General features: G+C 33.7%; 1 protein-coding gene across 1 annotated transcript; it reads right to left on the bottom strand.

The window, feature by feature from the left end:
• Nucleotides 1–11,994: 11,994 nt before the first annotated feature.
• LOC120193763 (cytochrome P450 86A22-like) lies at nucleotides 11,995–13,682 on the bottom strand. Its single transcript, XM_039196201.1, has one exon. It carries the CDS (start codon nucleotides 13,658–13,660, stop codon nucleotides 12,077–12,079), a length of 1,584 nt encoding a protein of 527 aa, XP_039052132.1. The 5' UTR covers nucleotides 13,661–13,682; the 3' UTR covers nucleotides 11,995–12,076.
• Between the last annotated feature and the right edge of the window lie 7,845 nt (nucleotides 13,683–21,527).

Here is a 21,527-nt window from a genome sequence, read left to right as displayed (position 1 = left end):
AAAATTGAATGTTTTAAAACTGACAGGGCCAAAAACGAAGTTTGCCATCTTTTAAAGAAAAACACGCGGATCCTATACATCTTGGTCGGGTCGGCGGGCCGAGTATAAAGCTTAATTTTTTTTTAAAATTCTCATTTCTCTTCTCAAAACCAAAAGCCTTCCCCCTTCACTTTGAAAACACTCTTAAGTGTTCTTAAAAAATGAAGAACACGATCGGGTTCTTCAAGAACCCAGAAACCGGCCACCATGCGCCCGCCTTGCCGGCTATTGTTGAACGGCGCCAAAAATCTTTTTTTTTTAAAAAAATCGAAATCATTTTTTTAAAAAATCGAAAGCTTTTTCACCATTCTTTTCAAAAATCAAAAAAATTCTTTAAAAAGAGCAAGCCTCGGGGGTAGATCTAAGTTCAAAAACTTTGAAACCCCCTTTTTTGGTCATCGGTCGAGTACTCTACGGGTTAAAAACGAGCTAAATCTTAAGCAAACAAGATCAACGTGCAAAGACAAAAAACTTACGAACAAGGTAAAAAAAATCTTTTTATTTCCTTTTGAAGAGTTTACAAAAAGCTTAAATGCTTCGACCTTGCTTGCGTATTTCTTAGTGTTTTCGTAGTAAACCCTATATGTATTGTGTATGAAATTCCCCCTTCGTAGTTTGATTATATCCTATTTATAGGGTTCGAAAAACCCTATTTTTAGACTATAGTTTTGAGTCCTAATCGCACTAAACTAGTGCTTTATTTGTTGGTGATGATCTTTGCGGCGAACGGTTCGGAGTGGTGGTGTGATATCGTGCAACTCGGACATAGGGTTGACTCCATACGACACTGTTGAGCTGCTTGGGAGGGATGTAGGGTTGAGGTGGGATTAGGGTTTTTATTACAACTAGGTCAGCGTGTGGGTAGTGGCTGGTGTGGGCCATCTGTTGTATTTTATTTGGGTCTGTACATAAAAAAATAAAATTAATGATAATAAATATATGTATATTATATAACATAATTCATAGTATTATATAATATAATATAATATTAGTTAGGGCAGATGAAATTAGGTGTCTTCAGCTGCCCCTCTTTGTTCATTATCGTGTCACGACAATAGAGCAAAGATTAAAAGACACATATTTCATCCATATCGAATATCTTCTGTCGTAGAGTTAAAATCCGATGTTTGACTGGTTTGCCAGTTTGAACTGAAATATAAGATGATTCCCTCGTCGTGAGGTTGAGTCAGACTGGAAAAATTCTGAGCACGAAGTCCTTCGTCGTGAGGCTAAAATCGAACTCAAAGTATTAGAAAGTGGCTCCTGGATCGTCTTCCAGCCCCAGATATTTCTTCGTGAAGGTGGAACTTGTCCTGAAGACTTTGGTGGTGTTGTATTACAGATGACTCATTCATCGCGAAGTTGGGTCAATCTGTTGGGGTACAATACCCTTCGTTGTGAAATTGGAATCGAACTCAAAAATATTCGTTGACATATAGCTTTTCTTGACTTAAGTTATGTTGTTTGAAAATGGTTGCTTGTCATTAAGGCACGGTTAACCTTGGTCTTCTTCTCGACTTTGAAAACCTCGATTGCAGCCAGACAGTAGTGTGATTGAGGTATCATCGAGATGAATGGAATTGAACTCGACAATTTTATTGACAGATAGCCCTTCTTGCCTTGAGCTATGCTGTAAATGATGTGCCTTGAAGCTGAGCGTTGTCGAACTCGAAGGTTTTGGCAAATAGCCCTTCTAGTCTTGAGATATACCATAAATGATATGCCTTGGAGCTAAGCGTATTCGAACCCGAAGGTCTTTTATGTTTCAAGAGAAACACATTCAAAGGTTGGTGTTTCAAGAGAAACTGTCTCAAGAGAGACAAAACTTGTTTCAAGAGAAATTTTCTCAAGAGTGACAAAACTTAGTTCCAAAAGAAACTGTCTCAAGGGAGACAAATTTTTTTTAAAGGAAAACAGATTCAAAGATTTTGTTTAAAGGGAAATTGTCTCAAGAGAGACAAAATTTGTTTCAAAAGAGACTGTCGAAAGAGAGACAAAACTTAGTTCCAAAAGAAACTGTCTCAATGGAGACGAAATTCGTTTAATGTAAAATATACTCAAAGATTTTGTTTCAAGGTAAACTGTCTTAAGAGAGACAAAATTTGTTTCAAGAGAAATTGTCTAAAGAGAGCCAAAACTTAGTTCCAAAAGAAACTATCTCAAGGGAGACGAAATTTGTTTCAAGGAAAACAATTTTAAAGTTTTTGTTTCAAGGGAAACTGTCTCGAGAGAGACAAAATTTGTTTTAAGAGAAAATGTCTCAAGAGAGAAAATTTGTTTTAAGAGAAACTGTCTCAAGAGGTACAAAATTTGTTTTAAGAGAAACTGTCTCAAGAGAGACAAAACTTTGTTTTGAGTAAATTAGTCTTGAGCGAGACGACTCCTTGTTTCGAGAGAAACAATCTCAAAGGTGATCGATAATATGCTTGTTCATGCATGTTAAAGAAATCCTTTCAGAAGCTTTAATCGTTGACTTAAGGAAGTCAAATCTGTGGATGACATGTTTATTGTGACACTAAATCACTTCATCAGGCACGATATCATTCTTCGTGAAGTTGAAATCGTGGATGGCTCATTGAGCTTTTAATTGGATGTCATTCATTGTGAAGTTAAGATTCACACTTGTAAATTGCACTTCTTTTGAGTTCAATATCTTTCGCTGTGAAATTGAAATTGACTCTATGCGATGCTATGGATGCGATGCTCTTATGTATGCCTAAAATGTATATGCGAAATATGTTATTTTAGAGTTTGGAGAGAAATCTCAATCTCTGGTTGTCAGTCTCGATGACTCTTGATGCTGGAATCTTGAATTTCTGATTCTTGATATTGGATTCTTCAACATGCTTAAATCTAATGTATAGAATGTTGATTTGTGAGGGAATAATTGCGTAAGAAGCTTTTATTCTATCTCTGACTCAGTTTGTCTTCATTTCCACCAGGATGTACTCTTGCAAACCTCAACCTAAGACAATTTATTTTTCTTGTTCTAACAAATTTTGCCCAAAAAATTTGGCTTCTCTTGCCCTATCTTCAATCTTGAGCTCCGGAGAGATATTCGTTGATTTCCAAGACATGCTTCCAGAGAACTTATCTTGTTTGAAAATGTTTTTCCTCCTTTGAATTTTCGAAATTTTGAAAAATATTAAAATAAGTTTTGAAAAAAGCAAATCATAAAACAAGAGTTTATATTAAAAGAATCAAATTCTCTTTTAAGCTTTGATAGCTGCAAATCTTTGACAAATATCAAGACCGAAAAGTTTGTTTAGAGGTGGGTTATTTAAATTAAGGTTTGTTTCATCAATTCGGTCATCGCGAAGACCATGACATGCCCTTCTTTCTTGATTTGGCATTTTGATCGGAGACGAACAAAATGACACAACTAGCAAAATCAATGGCTAGACCTTTCAGAACACTTCTGTTTAAGTTTTCTGAAATCTTCCATTTGTTCAAGCTTCGTAGGCTCTTTTAACAAAGGCAGTGCATAAATATCGGTCTAAAAATGAAATTCCTGAGTGTTCGTGTGAAATTGGCTATAACAGGTGTTCCTTAACTCCCTTAGTCCATTTTTACCGAAACTCTTTATTTAAATTTGCCATTGTCTGGCTAGCTGAATCCATAAAGTCGGGCAGTTTAACCAATTGCTCTAGAGGGACAACTCAATAACATTGTATAGATATTATAACACCTTTATCAGACTAGTTGAATATTATCCCTAAAGCCGGGGTGTTTAACCAATTGCTCTAGAGGGACAACTCAAGTTTTATTGTATATTATAATCGTCTTTATCAGGCTAGCTGAATCTTATCCATAAAGCCGGGGGTTTAACCAATTGCTTTAGAGGGACAACTCAAGCTTTATTGTATATATATAATATTATAATGTGGGTATACGGGTCCAATTTCTTAAGTTTGTTAAGAAGAACCTGTTATAGTCTAGGTGTTTTTGAAAGTCAGTAAATCTCATCGTTAGAGTTCAATTCCCAAGCAATTGACCTAAACTAGATTCACCTACTTGACCATTCCTTCTAAGAAGATCATGATCATCATTGAACGTCATTAACAGAAGTAGAAACCAATTAGCTTTGCAATTTCAGGTACTAGATGTCCCATTTTATCCGCTCCTTGATGGACTCTTTATGAGAAGAGAAAACTAGCTCGGTCCCTGTAAGAGAAGAGCATGCAGTCTGGTGTATCTTTTAAATTAGGATCAAGGGGTCTTTGTTTTGCGGGGCTCAATCTTGTCATTTGTCAAATATTTACAACCTCAATTTAAAAAGCTTTTAATTAAGGTGGTATTCAAGGAATTCAAGATTAAAATTTGCTCATTTCCTCATAAGGAAGCATTTTATTTAAAATATTTAAATGTCAAGTGACTTAAAAACATTCACACATAAGGAGTACGAAAGAAAAAAAAACAAGTTCAACCAAGATGATATGCTTGAAAAGGCAACAAAATTCTTGATGGATGCCCCCATCCGACTCTCGATCAGAATGCCCCATTACATATTGAAAGTCAATGCCCCTGAATCGATCAGATCTTGGACATTACATTTTAATGCCCCACAGTTTCAGTGGTGTGCCCTGAGCTCCCAATATGATAGCTGCATATGGTGTTAATATCATGGCCTTCAGGATATAGGGCCTCTCTAGGTTTGGATTGAACCAGAGTCATAAGATTCTTCTCAACTAGCGTTGGGAGCAACTCCTCATATGTCATTGGGTTTGGACTGATGCGAGTCTTTTTATAAAAGAAATCATGAGGTCTAATCCCCAGATTAGTCAGGTAAGATTCCCTTTCATTCATTTGTTCTCTCCGAGTTCGTTTAGAAGTATCGGATGGTACAACTGCAGTGGCTGAGATCATAACACATCTGTTAACGTTGTAGGTGTTGACATTGTTGATCTCTCGCTCTTTGTTCTTCATGGGAGACTTCTCACTAGAGTCCATCCCCTCAATTTTTCCTTGTTTTTATAGCTAGCTCGACCATCTCACCAGCCATAACTAGATCTGAGAAAGTTCCCGATGTAATTGCCACCAGGTGCCCGAAGTAAGGTATCTTCAGGGTCTGTACAAACATCTTTCTAGTTTTATTTTCATCCAAAGGTGGATGAACTTGCACAGACAGATCCTTCCATCTCTGTGCGTACTGTTGGAAACTTTCGTTATGCTTCTTTTTCAGGCTCTGCAGCATAACTCGGTCTGGTCTCATATCATTGATATGCTTGTACTGTTCTGAGAAAGACTTTTCTAAGTCTTTCCACGTCTTGATATGTGTTCGGCTGAGCTGGTTGTGCCAACGGATAGCTGAACCGGACAGGCTCTCCTAGAAGCAATGGATCAGGAGTTGGTCATTTCCCCCATATCCCGTCATATTCCGACATAACATAGTGATGTGGGCTGAGGGACAGCTGTTCCCATCGAACATCTCAAACTCAGTGACCTTAAACTTTGGTGGAAGCACCAAATATGAAACCAGGCTCAGCTCCATTGCGTCCACTCCATAATAGTCATGGTCCCATGTGACCATCTTCATCTGATCTTCTAACATCCTGATCTTCTCTTCTATCTTCTTTGCCTTATCCTCCTCGTCAAAATTCGGGATATGATAGTCTTCCGGATGATTGTCAGTGTTGATTGTGGAAGCTTGTATATTTGCACCATATATATGGTTTTCCCCTTGATAGCAGATGAGTCTCCTTGTAATTTGGGTAAGATCCTAGGTGAGACAACCACTTGTGGGGTTGATGGTATGGTGACTCTTTCAGATGAACTTGCCCCGGGTATACTGGCTTGTTGGAGACCTGATAACTTGGACATAATTTGATCGACCAAGGACTCATGGTTCTTCCTGATGGACTCCAGGGTACTTTGACTGTTCTAAGCCATCTTATCCTCCAGCTCTTTCTGCAATTTTTCCATATTATCTTCGATTTGAATGATTTTGGCCTCCATTCGCCTCTTTTTTAAGCGGGTGTTAAGCGGATAGGGTGTGTCCAGCATTTGAGGTGGTGTATCCTGTATTTATTCTTTTTATTGAAGCATTCTTCCGTTAGTTAATGCGAATGCAAAGAAAATAACAAAATGCAAAATATGTCTAGATGCATGATGCATGAAATATCCGAGGCCTTGATCCAAAAAATGTGTTTGTTATTATGAATAATCCTTATTGGGGACAAAAGTGTTTTATCTTTTAAGAGACAAAAATATCCTGACAACTTCTGACATGTTGACTAGTCTTCTGCCTTCGTCTATCATCCGTTGAATAACCTGTCGAACTGTTCCGGCTTCTATGAACGAACCGTGCAAATGTTGAGTTGCTTTTTGTACTGGCCCAAGAAGTCTCGAATGATTGCATCTCGGGCATTTATCTTTTGTTGAGCATGTTCCCAACGATTTCGTCATTGAGGCCCTTAATTGGTAGAAACTATGTGCACCCCGTCTTCTGGATTGAATGTGACACATAGTCGTCTTGTAGATCGTCCTTTGCATTTTCATCTCTTGTATTACAACCCCTTTGTCCATTAGTTCAGATTATTTTATGTGTAACAAACACCTTTTTAGTGGATCAACACCTCTTTTGAATGATGTAAATGATAAAAAAACTAACATGAAAGCAAAAGAGTTAGTAAAATAAGAAAAATAGTAATTAAAGTAAAAAGGTAAAAAGAAAAAGGCAAACTGCATGGTTATGGAAAAAACATCATAGGGTTTGGAATGAGGTTTCGGGGTAGGATCTAATTCTCCATAATCTCCCGGTTTAGGTTCTAAAAAATGGTACCTGAGTTCTCCTTGCCGGTGCCCCCTTGGGCTTGCCAGACCCTTAGTCCTAAACTCATCACACGCTTGTGTGGACTAAGTTAAACTCGAGAGAAAACATTCCCTTATGCTCGCACGGTGAATAAATTCACACGAAGACATAAGCTATATGAATCTCGAAGGCTACTTGCTAGGCTTATGCGGTGAATAAATTCACACGAAGGCGTCGCTTTCACCCCCACTGAAATAGAGTTTGGAGCTCGGGTTTAGAGCCTTAAGTGAAAAACAAGTTTGGAAAGCTGAAATCATTAGAAAACAGTTAGTACAACTATTTACTCGAAAATATAATCAAAAGTAAGCAATAAGGATCAAAATGTTACCTTAAAATTTCAGAATTTGTTGGTCAAAGTAAAATAGTTGAATAATTTAATGATTTATTTGGGGATATTTTCTGAAAGTTTTTAGTTATTATTCAGGGAATTAAAGGGCAAAATGCTCAATTGACATTAAAGATATTTTTATCCCCTTTAATAGGAGATAAAAACGTGGGAAGATGAAAACATTTCATCATCATCTTCATTTTCTTCTCCAACCGTGGAGGTTAGGCAAATGTAAGAGTTTTCTATTTTGTTGATTATTTGTTGAATTAAAGGTTGGGTTTTGATCATTAGATGATAATTAAGCTTAAAGAAAGCTTAATTTGTACTAAAACAACAAGATGAAAGGTATAGGAGAGATTAAAGATTTTGAGTTCTTGAATGAAATCTTGAAATAGAGTGGATAAGTTGAATTTTAAGTTGAATTTGACTTGTCATCTATGAGAATAAGAAGATAGAAGTGTTAGAATTAAGTTTGGATAACATGGAAAATTTGGTATGATTATTGATTTCTATATGGAGAATAGAATTTTGAGGTTTAAGATTAAATAAATGGATATAAATTAGTTTAAGTATGTATATTTGAGTTAAGAATATGAAAGGAAATGAACCATGAAGAATTTAAGTTGATATAGTGAATTTTCTGGGCTTGAACGAAAATTCCAGATTGTGTAGGGGGTATCGATTTCCCCCTAAATGAAAATGGAATTTTGGTTCATTAAATCGGCTTAAGTTATCAACATCAAGTTTAAGGTTTAGGCTTCTGATAGTTGTTTTGAAATGTTATATTTATGTAGATATTGAGCCTAAACAAGTTCCTGAATAATCAAAGGATTAGGATTGAATCAAAGCAAAACTAAGGTGAGTGCAATTTAATTTGTGCTTATGTTATAGAACGAACATTGGCTTGCGATGAGCCAATGACGGATTTACTATGGTAAGAAGTAAATTCTAAAATGTTATATGATTTATATGTGTTAACAAGTTATAATATATGTTACATGATTTGCATAAGTATATGTTAGTGTGATAAGTCATATGAAATAATATAAATAATCTACAAGATTATATAAGAATATGAAATATGTTATAGAAATTACATGATGACATGTTTGTTCCTTGGTGTTGTGATATATATGTGTTATTTAATATGAATATGGTAAGTAAAAAGGGTTAATGGGGATGATAAGAATAATAAGGATAATGAAATGACATGTATATGAGAATATATGTATATTCGATCCAAGTTATGTGAATATATGAGAATACATGCCTATGTGATGAGCTATGTGATGTATATACGAACATATGTGAACAAGATATGACATACGTACATGGACAAATGAGGAATGATATATGTTATATGATATGGACCTATGTGACTACGTGAGAAATAATATATGTCTATGAGAAGACATAAGAATAAAGTATAAGCTATGTGACATATGAATATGAATCATATGAAAATGTTCTACGTGTAAGTGAACTATGTGATAAATATGAAAAATGATACCCATGTTATGTGTCATGAGATCTAGAGGAAGATGTTGGCATGTCAAGAGTAGAGGGTCTACGCGGTCATTCGGGACAAATTATACGTGGTCCTTCGGGACATATATGTATTATTTGGAACATGTATGAGGTCTTTTGAAACACCTACTTGATCATTGGTATATGTATATGATTCTTAAGGAATTTATATGTGGTCCTTATGGACAATCTTATATGGCACTACAATGCATTTCTACGTGGCACTTCGGTGCAAATTCTACGTGGCACTACGGTGCAAATTTATATGAGCTGTGGTGACAATATTTGTGCACAACCTCAATGTACTAACATACCTTCAGTTCTCACCAGTGTATCATGGGCTAATAAAGAGATAATATCAAATACAATATATAAATGATGCATATGTTTGTTTTTATGATACAAAATGTGTTATATGAATTATACAATGTTATATGTGTTTTGTTATGAAATGATATATGTGTATATGGAATTGCTCAACATATGTTTATATGATAAAAAGGAATTAGTGATAACAATATGATTACTGATAAATATGTTCATGATAAATGCATAGGTGTGCATTGGTTATACCATGGTAGATATGCTTTTATATGATATGATAGTATTTGCAGATGTATGCTTTTGTTTATATGAAATAGTATATGGTTATAGTATATATTTTATATGTCTCACTAAGTCATCGACTTAGTGTGTGATTGTTGCACACGTAGGTTTGGAAAGCGAAAAGAGAAGTAAAGAGGAACAAGACAGATCAGTTCTCCTTACCTCAGATCAGATCAGAAATGTAGATCGAATTATATGTATTTTGTTAGAAAGAATTTAGTTGGCATGTAATAAAAAGGATTTGTATTAGATACGCTCTAATCGAGTTTTGGAAAGGTTTTAAACGTATATATGTAAATGGTAAATGTATAATGATGAAACCTTGGATTTTTACAAATTTATACGTATTTTACGGAATTACTGTAGTAGTACTGTAGCAGGGGAATCGGTTCCTTATTTGTAAGCTGGAAATTTTAACATTTGGGGTATTGTAGCAGGGTACTGTTCATCATTGTTCATACGGTATTATTCATCACTGTTCATACGGTATTGTTCATATCATATTTTATTATTCATACATACGTTTTTACCTCAAAATTTTATGCCAAACACAATTGAACAATATATGATCGTATTTTCTTAAAATAAGTTCAAATGTTTTGATATTTCCTAAAGAAAAAGGTTTTGAAAAGTCAATGTGATATCTCGGACTCGTATTCGGGTCGAATACGGGTTTGGGTGTTATAGTAGATCTAAGTTAAAAAACTTCGAAACCCCTCTTTTTGATCATCGGCCGAGTACTCTACGGGTTAAAAACGAGCTAAATCTCAAGCAAACAAGATCAACATGCATAGACAAAAAAACTTACGAACAAGGTTAAAAAAACCTTTTTATTTCCTTTTGAAGCGTTTACAAAAAGCTTAAATGGACCTTCCTTGTGTATTTCTCAGTGTTTTCGTAGTAAACCCTCTGTGTATTGTGTATGAAATTCCCCTCCTTCGTAGTTTGATTACATCTTATTTATAGGGTTTGAAAAACCCTATTTTTAGACTATAGTTTTGGGTCCTAACCGCACTAAACTACTGCATTATTGTTGGCAATGATCCTTGCGGCGAACAGTTCGGAGTGGGTGATGTGCTATTGTGAAACTTGGACATGGGGTTGACTCCATGCAGCGCTGTTGAGCTGCTTGGGAGGGATGCGACGTTGAGGTGGGATTAGGGTTTTTATTGCAATTGGGTTAGCGTGTGGGTTGTGGCTGGTGTGGGCCAGCTGTTGTATTTTATTTGGGCCTGTACATAAAAAAATAAAATTAATGATAATAAATATATGTATATTATATAACATAATTCATAGTATTATATAATATAATATTAGTTAGGGCGGATGAAATTAGGTGTCTTCAATAAGGGATGTAATAAACATGTAAATTTTGAAGGATGGCCTGCGTCAATGCTGATATAGACTTAAAGACATGACACAAAAATCCAACAAAGTTTATTTAAAATTATCATTTAGTGAAGGTTATTGCAATGACTTATTTTCCAGGCCAAGTTCGTATACACAAATTTCACAGATGCTACCAGGGGCGTACCCAGGACAAAAATTCAGGGGTTGCATAAAAAAATTCTTATAAATTTTTTAGGGGTTGCACAATATTAAAGGTGACACTTGTATTAATTTAAAAAAATTAGAAAAAATTAACACTAAGTAGATAATTTTATTGTATAAATTTTTTTTTCTATAAGAATTTATCTGAAATATAGGGATTCTACTTAAAAATCACAAAATATATATATAAAAATACTAAAATAATATCATTTGATCAATATTCCTCACAATTTGAGGGGTTGCCCGGGCTACCCCTGGCAACCCCTGGGTCCGCCCCTGATGCTACCATAGCTTCTGTACTTGAACTACCTAAGATTATATTTTAACTTCTATATCATAACAGATAGATAAGGGATCGGAAAAATTCCACATGAGCTCAGATAATGTAGGATGTACTAATGATCGTTAAACAAATATATCTCGAATATTTTTTCCGAATATCACACAACTGTTAATTGATAAGAGTATCGATTCTTCTTATTATTTTATCAATTTTTATCAGTCTTCAATATTCCAATTTTTAGTGACTCACAGTCCAATTGTAATATATATGATGGTAATCTGGACTATTGTTTTACATTTTATTTTCTAAAGCAAAAGCAGAATTATAATTAATTTAAAATGCATAATTATTAGTAAGTTTATGCACAAATGCTGACATTGATGAAGATATTTATTTTCTAACCACAAACTTGTCGGTTTTTAGCAAAAAAACAACAATATTAGAAAACGGGACAGCTCTAAACATTTTTTTCTTTGGCCTTTAAAAGCCGTCTTAATCGTCAGCTGCCATGTTGGGGTGGTTACAACTAAAAATTGCAACTTTTTGTTTGACGTTTTAGTTCAATTGCTCACCAAATTTGAAGGCTGTGTGGATCATTAATGATAAACTTATTTACTACTTCAATTCACTACCATCATACCCAATGTGATTGGTTTTACAATTAAAAGGGGGGAGACTGTATTTGCATCAAAAAAGAAGAAAAAAGGGAGGCGACTGGAAAATCTTTCTTATCTATGGCAGACACCAAAAAGTACAAACTGAAGCAACACTATTGAACAGTTTCAATCATCTGGGAAGCTTTGTTTAGCGTATAATTTGGCATTCGGTTTTATTCTTATTTCACTTGTAAAAATACATCTATAGATGGCTTACAATAAAGGTTTATAATATATCATCCACCATCTCATATTCACAAAATTTTCCCCAGGATTCAAGCATACCCATTTCTCCCAGCTTTGCATATTTTTTCCAGGATCGGCTTCAGATTTCTTGGGTGCACCTCCATCAACAGCCCATACTTCATGAACAGAGTTAGTGACATCTTCTGTTCTACCCGATGTCCCGGTGCCACCTTAAGACAGTGTTGGAGCAGCACTGCCGCTGCTATTGATTTCATCTGAAGATATGCTAGATCTTTACCTAAACAAATTCGAGGTCCGGCGTTGAATGAAATAAATCTATACGAATCTTTTGGCTCATATTTCTTGCCGTCTTCAGACAACCACCTTTCCGGCTTGAATTCCAAGCAGTCATCACCCCAAATAAATTTCATCCTTCCAACTGAGTATATCGAGTATGTCACGTTTGATCCAGCAGGGACAAATGTTCCATTAGGCAAGACGTCATCGGCTATTACATGCTTCGAGTCTTGTGGCACGGAAGGATAGAGTCTTAATGTCTCGGACAATGCTGCCTTAAGGTATATCAATTGGTCGATTTCTTCGAACACAAGGGGTTCATCTATCCATTTGGAAGTGTCAATGCCACGTGTCTCCTTCAGGACGGTGGAAATTTCAGTGAGGATCTCCTCTTCTACCTTTGGGTTTTGACTGACCAACCAGAAGAACCAGCATAGGGCGACTGATGACGTATCTCGCCCAGCTAGGATGAAATTCAATGCCACGTGTTGGAGGAATTCATCCGAGTAAGATTCTTTCTTTTTCATGAAACGGGACAGCAAGTCATCGTGTGGGGTATCCCCTTGTTGCTGACTGACCAATTCAAGCTTACGCGTATTAATGATGTCGGATAAGTATTTATCCATGTGGTCCAGGCTTCGGCTCAACGTGGCTTCCATCCCAAGCCGAAACCATTTTTTCAGCTTCCATATGATTTCAGGCAAAATAAAGCGTTGGAGAGTGGCTTCCGTGGCTCTATCGAAAGCCGTTGCGAAGCCGTTCTCAGGAAGTCCTCGGGACATTGTTTGAGGATCCTTGCCAAATGTCAAGCCACATATGTTGTCGAAAGTGAGCCGAAGCAACAGGTCTTGAAAATCAACCGGCTTCCCTTGGAGCTGAGCCGTCTCAAGAATCGGGCAGAACCGATGCTTGATGGCACGGCTAACCCACCGTGACATGGCTTGGCGCAGCGTCCTGGTGGTAAACTCCAGCGCGGCAGTCTTACGCTGGAACAACCACGTGTCACCGTCAGAATTGAAGATCCCATCACCAAGCAAATCATGGAACACAGCCTGCCAGTTAGGCCCCTTGGGATAATTATCGAACCGGCCCTTCAAAATATGCTCCAGGTTCTGGGGATCGCAGGTGACAGTCACGAGACCTTGCTTCCGGGCCAAAAATGGAATCGCGGCGATGCATGTCTGATACGTGCCGCCACATGCGCGGAGGTTGTCAGCGATCCACTCATGCATGGAATTGGAGTTCTGGATGAGCCCCGGAAGACTGCCTAATAAAGGCCAGACACGTGGGCCATTGAGCGACCGTGCAATGAACTTGAACCAGAGTAGATAAGCCACAATGGCTGATAAGATCATCAAAGCCGCTGATGTATCCATTTGCACGTAACGTAAATATGAGGTGGAAGCTATTGATGAAGGAACATGAGCAGAACTCGAACTGACACAACAATGGCGAAAAATAAAGGAGAAGAGACGAGAAGCCTGTGAGTGTGAGTAAAGGGAAAAGGGTTATATAGAAGAAACTCAGAGAGCAAAGCATGCAATTAATAGGGGCAGCCAAATTTGTTGAGAACATCTCTCTCCCTTTTCCACTTTTATTTTATTGTTTTTGTTGAGTGCATGGATCTGATTAACTCGGCTTTCAAATATAAACAGCACATTGCCATTAATGGCCGACTCAGGTCGTTGAGAAAAAGCACTACCAGATCAGTTAGACCTTGCAACAAGTACACAATTAAAATAAATTTAATTTTCATTTTACTAATTTCAAAAGTTCATCAATATATATATATATATATACAATAAATTAATAAAAATAAACGGTTTACTTTTATGTATAATATAGTTATCAATAACTAGACTAATGTCTCAATTTTGGTGAAACGATAATTAAATTCTAGTAAATTAAAATAAAAAATTACTTCTCTATTTTCATAAAATAGATCAACAAAATTAATAATTAGAACAACTAAACATCACATGGTGGAATTGATAGGAAAAATTATTATTTATTTTTAAGAAAGTTTATTTATGTTTAGTGTAAAGTATATTATATGCCCTTAAATTATACAGAAGTTATTTTTTAATAAATAATCTTTTAAAAATTATAAAATAATTTTAAATAATTATATTTATTAAAGTATTCCAAAATAATATTTATATTTATAAAAACTTTATACTACTTTAATGTTATTGGAGGCCATGCTATAACCGTTTATTTTTTTTTAATATTTTTAAAAATATTTAAAAGATCATTGATAAAAATAAATAAATTTTACACCGTTATAATTTTCTCTAATATAACTTTACTTTTATTTTCATTTATAAATGACGTGTCTGTAGGAAGAAAGGGCTCACCTAATTTTTCAGGGATAAATCTTGTCCTTAAATTCCAACCATTGCAGCTAGCATATAATAAGACTGGTTGATATATATATATAATATGATTATAAGATAATATACGTTTTATTTTTTTTAATATTTGATAATAAAAATTTAAATACCTTTGTTATAACTTATAGTGCTCGAACTTGAAATCTCGAAAAATAATAATCATCCCTTTAATCGTTAAAATAGCTTAATTCATGGGATTAATATATATATATATATATCCTGGTAGTACTATTTTCGAATATAAAAAACATAATATATTTTTTGTTAGTTCGCACCTTTTATTTATATTACACGTGATTTGCATATTTTTACATTTTTATTATACTACTTTATTCTGCTATAAATTTTACTGAAGTTTATCGGAATTATTACAGACATTAATAAATTAGTATAAAAACAAAACCATTATAAATTTATAATATAAACAAGCAAAAATCAGATAGGGTCTTATTAGAATTGAACTTGTAGTCACTCATTTTCGTCTGGAGTTATATTTAATATATATATAATTTATATAATGTTTTTCGAAAATATATATAGTTTTGAAAACATTTTGAAAATATATATATAATATATAGTTTTTGAAAACATTTAAATGATACCGAAATGACAATTCAAGTGTGCTAATCCTTTCTTAACTGTAACCGACTCTCGAATCTGATATATTTCTTGTAAAACGCAGATCAGGTAAGATAGTGTCCGATCAACCTAAATACTTTTAAAATGATCGGTGACGGCTTTAACGTGTTTTATTTAAATTAAAGCCCAATTTCAAGTCCACCCGAAGAATGGTTACGACATAAATCACAAATGTCACTAAATCCAACAACAAAAAACTGAACTTTAACTCAAAATATATGCATTACATAGAGTCCCGACTGATAACACTTCTTTGCTTCTAAACTTTCAATAAACTTACAAATTCAAATTACTAGAAATAAACTCAGAAAATACAATATTTTATATTCCAAACACATGAAAAATGCCATACTTTTAGCAAGCTACAGTTCAACATTTTACATGATTCCGACTTGGGTATTCAATAAAATGTTAAACAATTCACAGAAAGGAATAAATTAACAAAAACCCACAAACAATTTAACCAAGTGTTGATTTTTTTTTTAATCTTATACAGAAAATTACTGGAAAAAAAGTAGAAGAAATAAATTGAACTGAACACATGAAAATAAAGTAAATATTTGGAAAATGGACGTAACAATACAAGATTTGATTGCGTGGACCTTGAGAAGCAAAATAAGAACACTAATCATATTTAGAGGTTAAATTAATATTTTATTTAAAATTTAAGAGTTAAATTTATATTTTATCTAAAATTAATATAATCTTATTAAATTTTTGTGACCAAAATATTTTTTTAAAAACGATGATAAAAAAGTAAACAAAAATAAAATAAAAATGTTCATTTTGATGATTTACCCTAAAATTAAAGAAGAAGAAAAAAAACTCCTTAATATTATGCCATTGATCCCTCTATCGAAAAAAAAAACCCCTCAATCTAACTATAGACTTTAACTACAGAGTAACCGTGGAAAGCAATAGTAAAATGGGGATTGATTGGATTCTAAATCCGTCGGCCTCTCTTCATTTTTTGTATAGTGTGATTCGACGGATCTCGAATAAGATATCAAACAGTGAAATTATCATCTGTCATATTCCAAAAACATGTGACGTGGAGTATCGATATTACTTTAATGGTTTTGAAGCTCTAAAACTAAAATGCATGAATTCAAGTTAATTTCACCTCAACAAACATCTAAAACACACCAAAACCAATTCTAAATATTTTAGGCTAGTTTCAAACATCAATGGACATATAAGTTTCCAATTCCAAACATTCTTCAATTAAGTAAATATCATTTTTCACTCGACATGTTAATTATTGATTGCATGTTTACAATTCAATATACAAATCATTGCAACACCAACTTGGCATTTAGTACATATGTGTAGAAACTTACCAGTTAATGCAAAGAACGCCTAAATGAACTTACACATGCCAGTGTACCAAATGATCTACGTAACTACCTATCAGTAGAAAGTCACACATAGTATGAGTTCAATAACACCACATCATAGATAGTGCCAAAGTTACGAGTAAACTAGGAGTTTAATATACTATTATTAGGAACTATATAAACAATTACACAGGACTAACAACACAATTTTTTTTCCATATTTTTATTATTCCGATTCTACTTTTAGGTACGACTATTCTAAGTAATAGTAATAGTTATGACTTAAATGTTATTTTAGTAAATTTTTGTTAAATAAATAAAATTGATATATACATATATGAATATTAAAACATTTCACGGAATCAATATTATTTAATATTTTTTATATTTAAAGATAAACATAAGATTTTATATTAAAGAGTATGAACAATTATAATTTTAAGATATTAGTCCGATTCAGATCAATACACGAACATCAATGTAACACCCATCATCACAACTTATTCATATTCGAATTAAAACTAATTTCAACAATTAAATATTCAAACAATCATCAACCATTAAATTAAATTAGAAACCCGCTAATTGTCAAATATAAAGGGATGGTGAATTTGACAACATTTACCCACCATTGCCATTATCATCCCCAGACAAATGCCAAACTTCCTTATCAAAATTCGATAGGGCTAATTTTGAAACTTAATTAGTTAGTTTAAGTGGTCATTTGTAAAAGATAACATTTCCATTAAGTAATAGTGAAATTTGTATCCCACAATATGAATGGATTTTAATGGGTTATTCGTACTGGTGGTGGAGAAACAAAGATATATGTTATTTACTAACCCAGTTGGTCAATGTTTAATTTATGATTTTAATGGGATGAAAGGTGATAAATTGGTCTCCCAGGAAGATAAAATAATATTGCAGCCAACTATTTTACCTTCTTTGATGATGTTGAACGGAGGTGTTTGGGACGGATGAATGATTTTATATTAGGGATGAACTTATAAAATTTTAAGAGTTCAACGAAAACATGTTATCAATAAAAAATACTTAAATTATATTATAATTTAAAATTTTCAAAAGAACAATTGCCCTGTCAATCTTCTCAGTTTATCCATGGTTATTGTACCATAGATTCAACTCAAATTTATTTGATTTTTTTTTATTTCAAATAAATTATCTATGGATCAAATTGCATAAATCATTAATTTCCATGGACAAATAGTTTTGAGAAAACCCAACTTCATATGGATAGTTTGGATTATTGATTTTAGACTCATCTGACGTGAGACGAATATAGTAGCAGAATTTTTTATGTTGATGGAGAAATGCATCTCTATTTCGTATGATAATTGAGACCATGTTAGAAAGATGAATTTTAAAAATTTTAGAAGACAATGAACTTATAAAACTCTAGAAATTAAAACAAATTATCAATAAAAATACTAAAAATGATAATTTTAAATTTTTAGAGAATGATTTAGGGCAGTCGTTCTCCACCATCCATATATGATTGAGATGTTGAGAGGGATAAAAGGCAGGTGGAACAAACTTGTATGGTTTGAGAGGCCTTAATATCCCAATCGTACCTAAAACCCCATACCACCATTCAATGTAAGCCAGGCAAGGCGATGGCGGTTTGCAGGTGCAGGCATGGAGTGCAACTTCAAAACGGTTCCAGCTGTTTGTTGTTATTCATCATTGCCGGTCACATGGAAGAAAAACATCAATGAAATCAACAGCAAAGTCATGGGGGGTTGACTTTTAGTTTACAAGTTTCCACCGACTGTCCAAAGTCAAAACAAAACCTAAACTTACAGCTCTCAATTAATTAATCCACTCCCTTACATTACTTCCTATACCATTGTTGCCACAATAACCGTTGCCTTTAAATGATCATGCAAGGATAAAGTCTTGTCAATTCCAAGTTTAATTCAACGCTTTATCTTTAGTTTGCTATGGAAAGAATATTTAAATTTATATTACTTGAGCTAATAACATATTCTGATATCTAAATATATGTAATGAATTTAAATTTTTATAAATTATTCGCCTAGTGTAAAATCTGATAAAATAACTATAATTAAACTAAGTTTCGATTTTTTCGGATTTGAATAATAAATTATATATTGACCCTATGTTACACATCGTTGGCACACTTGATCCAGAAATAGGGTCCGAAGAATCGGGACTCTTTGTGCCTAAAATACTCAATTGTCTGGGATGTGAACCAAAATGAATTCTACTCGGTTAAGTTGGTTTATACTAAGGAGATGATTTAAAAAAAATACTAAGGAGAGAATGTTAGTTGTAATGACTATAGGATTTACTTTTTCTAATTTAGTTAGGTGAACTGAAAAAGATGATAAATAATAAGTACAGTTGAGAAAACCGAAACTCTAAGATCTCGTTTTCAATCATGCATGATGGTGTATATATTGACCATTAATGTTGATGTCCGTAATAACTATTTATAGGTTGATAGAGTTTGTAAATATCATTTTTAGATAGTATATTTGATGACTTTGATAGATCACGTAAGTCAACTATAAATTAAATCATTAGATTATAGTTGATCAGAGGATGTAAACTCCAAAGACTTCAATAAGTAGAAGTGTTCCTATAGAGGCCTCAATTGACATAATATTGATCATTAAGAAGCAGCTTGCAGAGGAGATCTGGAAGAAGTATACTACATGTTTCTTGATCAAGGGAATGCCATTAGAAGATTTGAACTGGGACAAGGGGTGTGTAAAAAAATTGATTCAATCGTTTTATTGATTCGATCCGAAAAAATTTGATATTTGATTCATTTTTTAATATTCGGATCAAATATCTGAGAAAAAAATAGATAATCATATTTGATACGGATCAATAAAATTTTATTTTTGAATTTGTAACACCCCTAACCCGTATCCGACCCAGATCCGAGTCCGAGATGTCACATGGACTTCTCAAACATTTTTCTTTACAAAATGACTAAAAGTTAAGTGCATAATTCAAGAAAATGCTTACTCTTCATATATTTAAAATCAATTGGTTTTACAAAATATATAAGAGCTTATACAATTTACATCTTTAGACTACATGCCAACTACACTCTATATAACAAAATACATATACTCAACTACAATTATGATCTGATATGTGGAAAGGAGAATCTAATCTGTCTTGCCTTGCCTATCATTGCTTTGCTCCTCTTTTTGCTTCCAGGAACCTACGTGTGAAACACTCACACGCTAAGTCGAAGACTTAGTGAGGCATTAAACTTATAAAGGAAACTCTAACTACTTAAACATGTATGAACATATCATCTCATGATGTCACACAAAACAATATAACATTATATATAATGTAATGTACACATATACACATCACACATTATTTCCATCACAAATCTTATTTCACTATCAATATTATTATCATTTATATCTTTCAATCATATTCTCCTGCAATTAACCTTTTTAATCAACATATGACTCATTTAACCAAACAATACACACATCATCATATAAATCATATAATACAATTCATATCACAAAAGCATATACATCACATGTAATATGTTTATTGTTATCTCTTTATTAGCCTATGTACACATGTGAGAACTTAAGGTATGTGAGTACTTTAAGTTTGTGCACACATATACTGTCACCACAGCTCGTATAAGGGTCCATTGAGTGGCATGTGAAATGTGTCCCGAATGACCTATGCATGTGTCCCGAAGGACCTATCCATATGTTTCGAAGAACATAGGTACCTGTCCATATATCCCGAAGGACATAGGTAATCATGTCCATATGTCCCGAAGGACATAGATAACCCTCGACTCTTGGCATGCCAACTATATCTCTAACCCTCATGACACATAACATGGGCATTAACACTTATATCATTTCACATATTCATACATTCATATCACATATCTCTTATCTCTTATGATCATGTAATCACATAACTTTGTATCACATAGCTCATGTCATTTCTTATGAAATCATTTATATCATATAGCACACATAACTCATATACCTTCTTATATGTTCACATATATTTTCCATAAACTCATATCTTATTCTTATATCATCACATGTATCATCTTTGCTCATTCACATATACACTGACATACATACTCACATATATCATGTAACATATACAATAACCTATCACACATATATTTATATCAAACACATGTTTATATTTATGAATTCATGCATTCTACTATAGAAAATAGACTTGTCACAAGTCTTATTTCCATTAAAAATCATATACTAACTAGTATGCACTCACCTGACCTCACTAGTCAATACCATTCTCTTATCTTTTCTTCGATGCCCAATACTTGTCGACTGGTCTGGACTTGCTATCGATTGATATCTACATAGTCATAAATTTATACCTATCAGTATTCGAAATAGCATACTCTGATTTCTTATCACTTAAATTGAAGGAAAAATCTATTTTCATTTTCCCTTTGAAGTAATATCGGTACCCACTTTAGGGTATCGATACCAAACCTGGGTATCGATACCAAAATCGCATTCAATATTTCCTTGTATCGATACCTCCCTTATGGTATCGGTACCTATGGTATCGATACTACCTTCCTAGTTATCAATACCCTTTGAACGCCTTTGATAATCCTAGACTTGAAGTATCGTTACCTGATGAAGCAGTAACGATACCCTATGCCCAGATTTTACTTTTAAAGCCCAAAAATTCACTAATTTCAGCTTAAACACTTCATGTTTCATCCCCTTTCATATTCTTAACTCACATACACATGCTTAAACCCATTAATACTCATTTATCACATCCTTAAACTCAAAATCCTGTCATTCATATGTAAATAAAAAATTACACCAAATTTTCAA

The sequence above is a fragment of the Hibiscus syriacus genome, unplaced genomic scaffold (assembly GCF_006381635.1).
Source record: "Hibiscus syriacus cultivar Baekdansim isolate YM2019G1 unplaced genomic scaffold, ASM638163v2 tig00116996_pilon, whole genome shotgun sequence".
NCBI classification, from domain to species: Eukaryota; Viridiplantae; Streptophyta; class Magnoliopsida; order Malvales; family Malvaceae; genus Hibiscus; species Hibiscus syriacus.
Note: the sequence above shows the minus strand (reverse complement) of the source record. Positions and strands in the feature narration are given on the sequence as shown.

Bases quoted from the DNA above. Each gene is read 5' to 3' on its own strand.
- LOC120193763 (XM_039196201.1), bottom strand. From the start codon at position 13,660: ATGGATACATCAGCGGCTTTGATGATCTTATCAGCCATTGTGGCTTAT.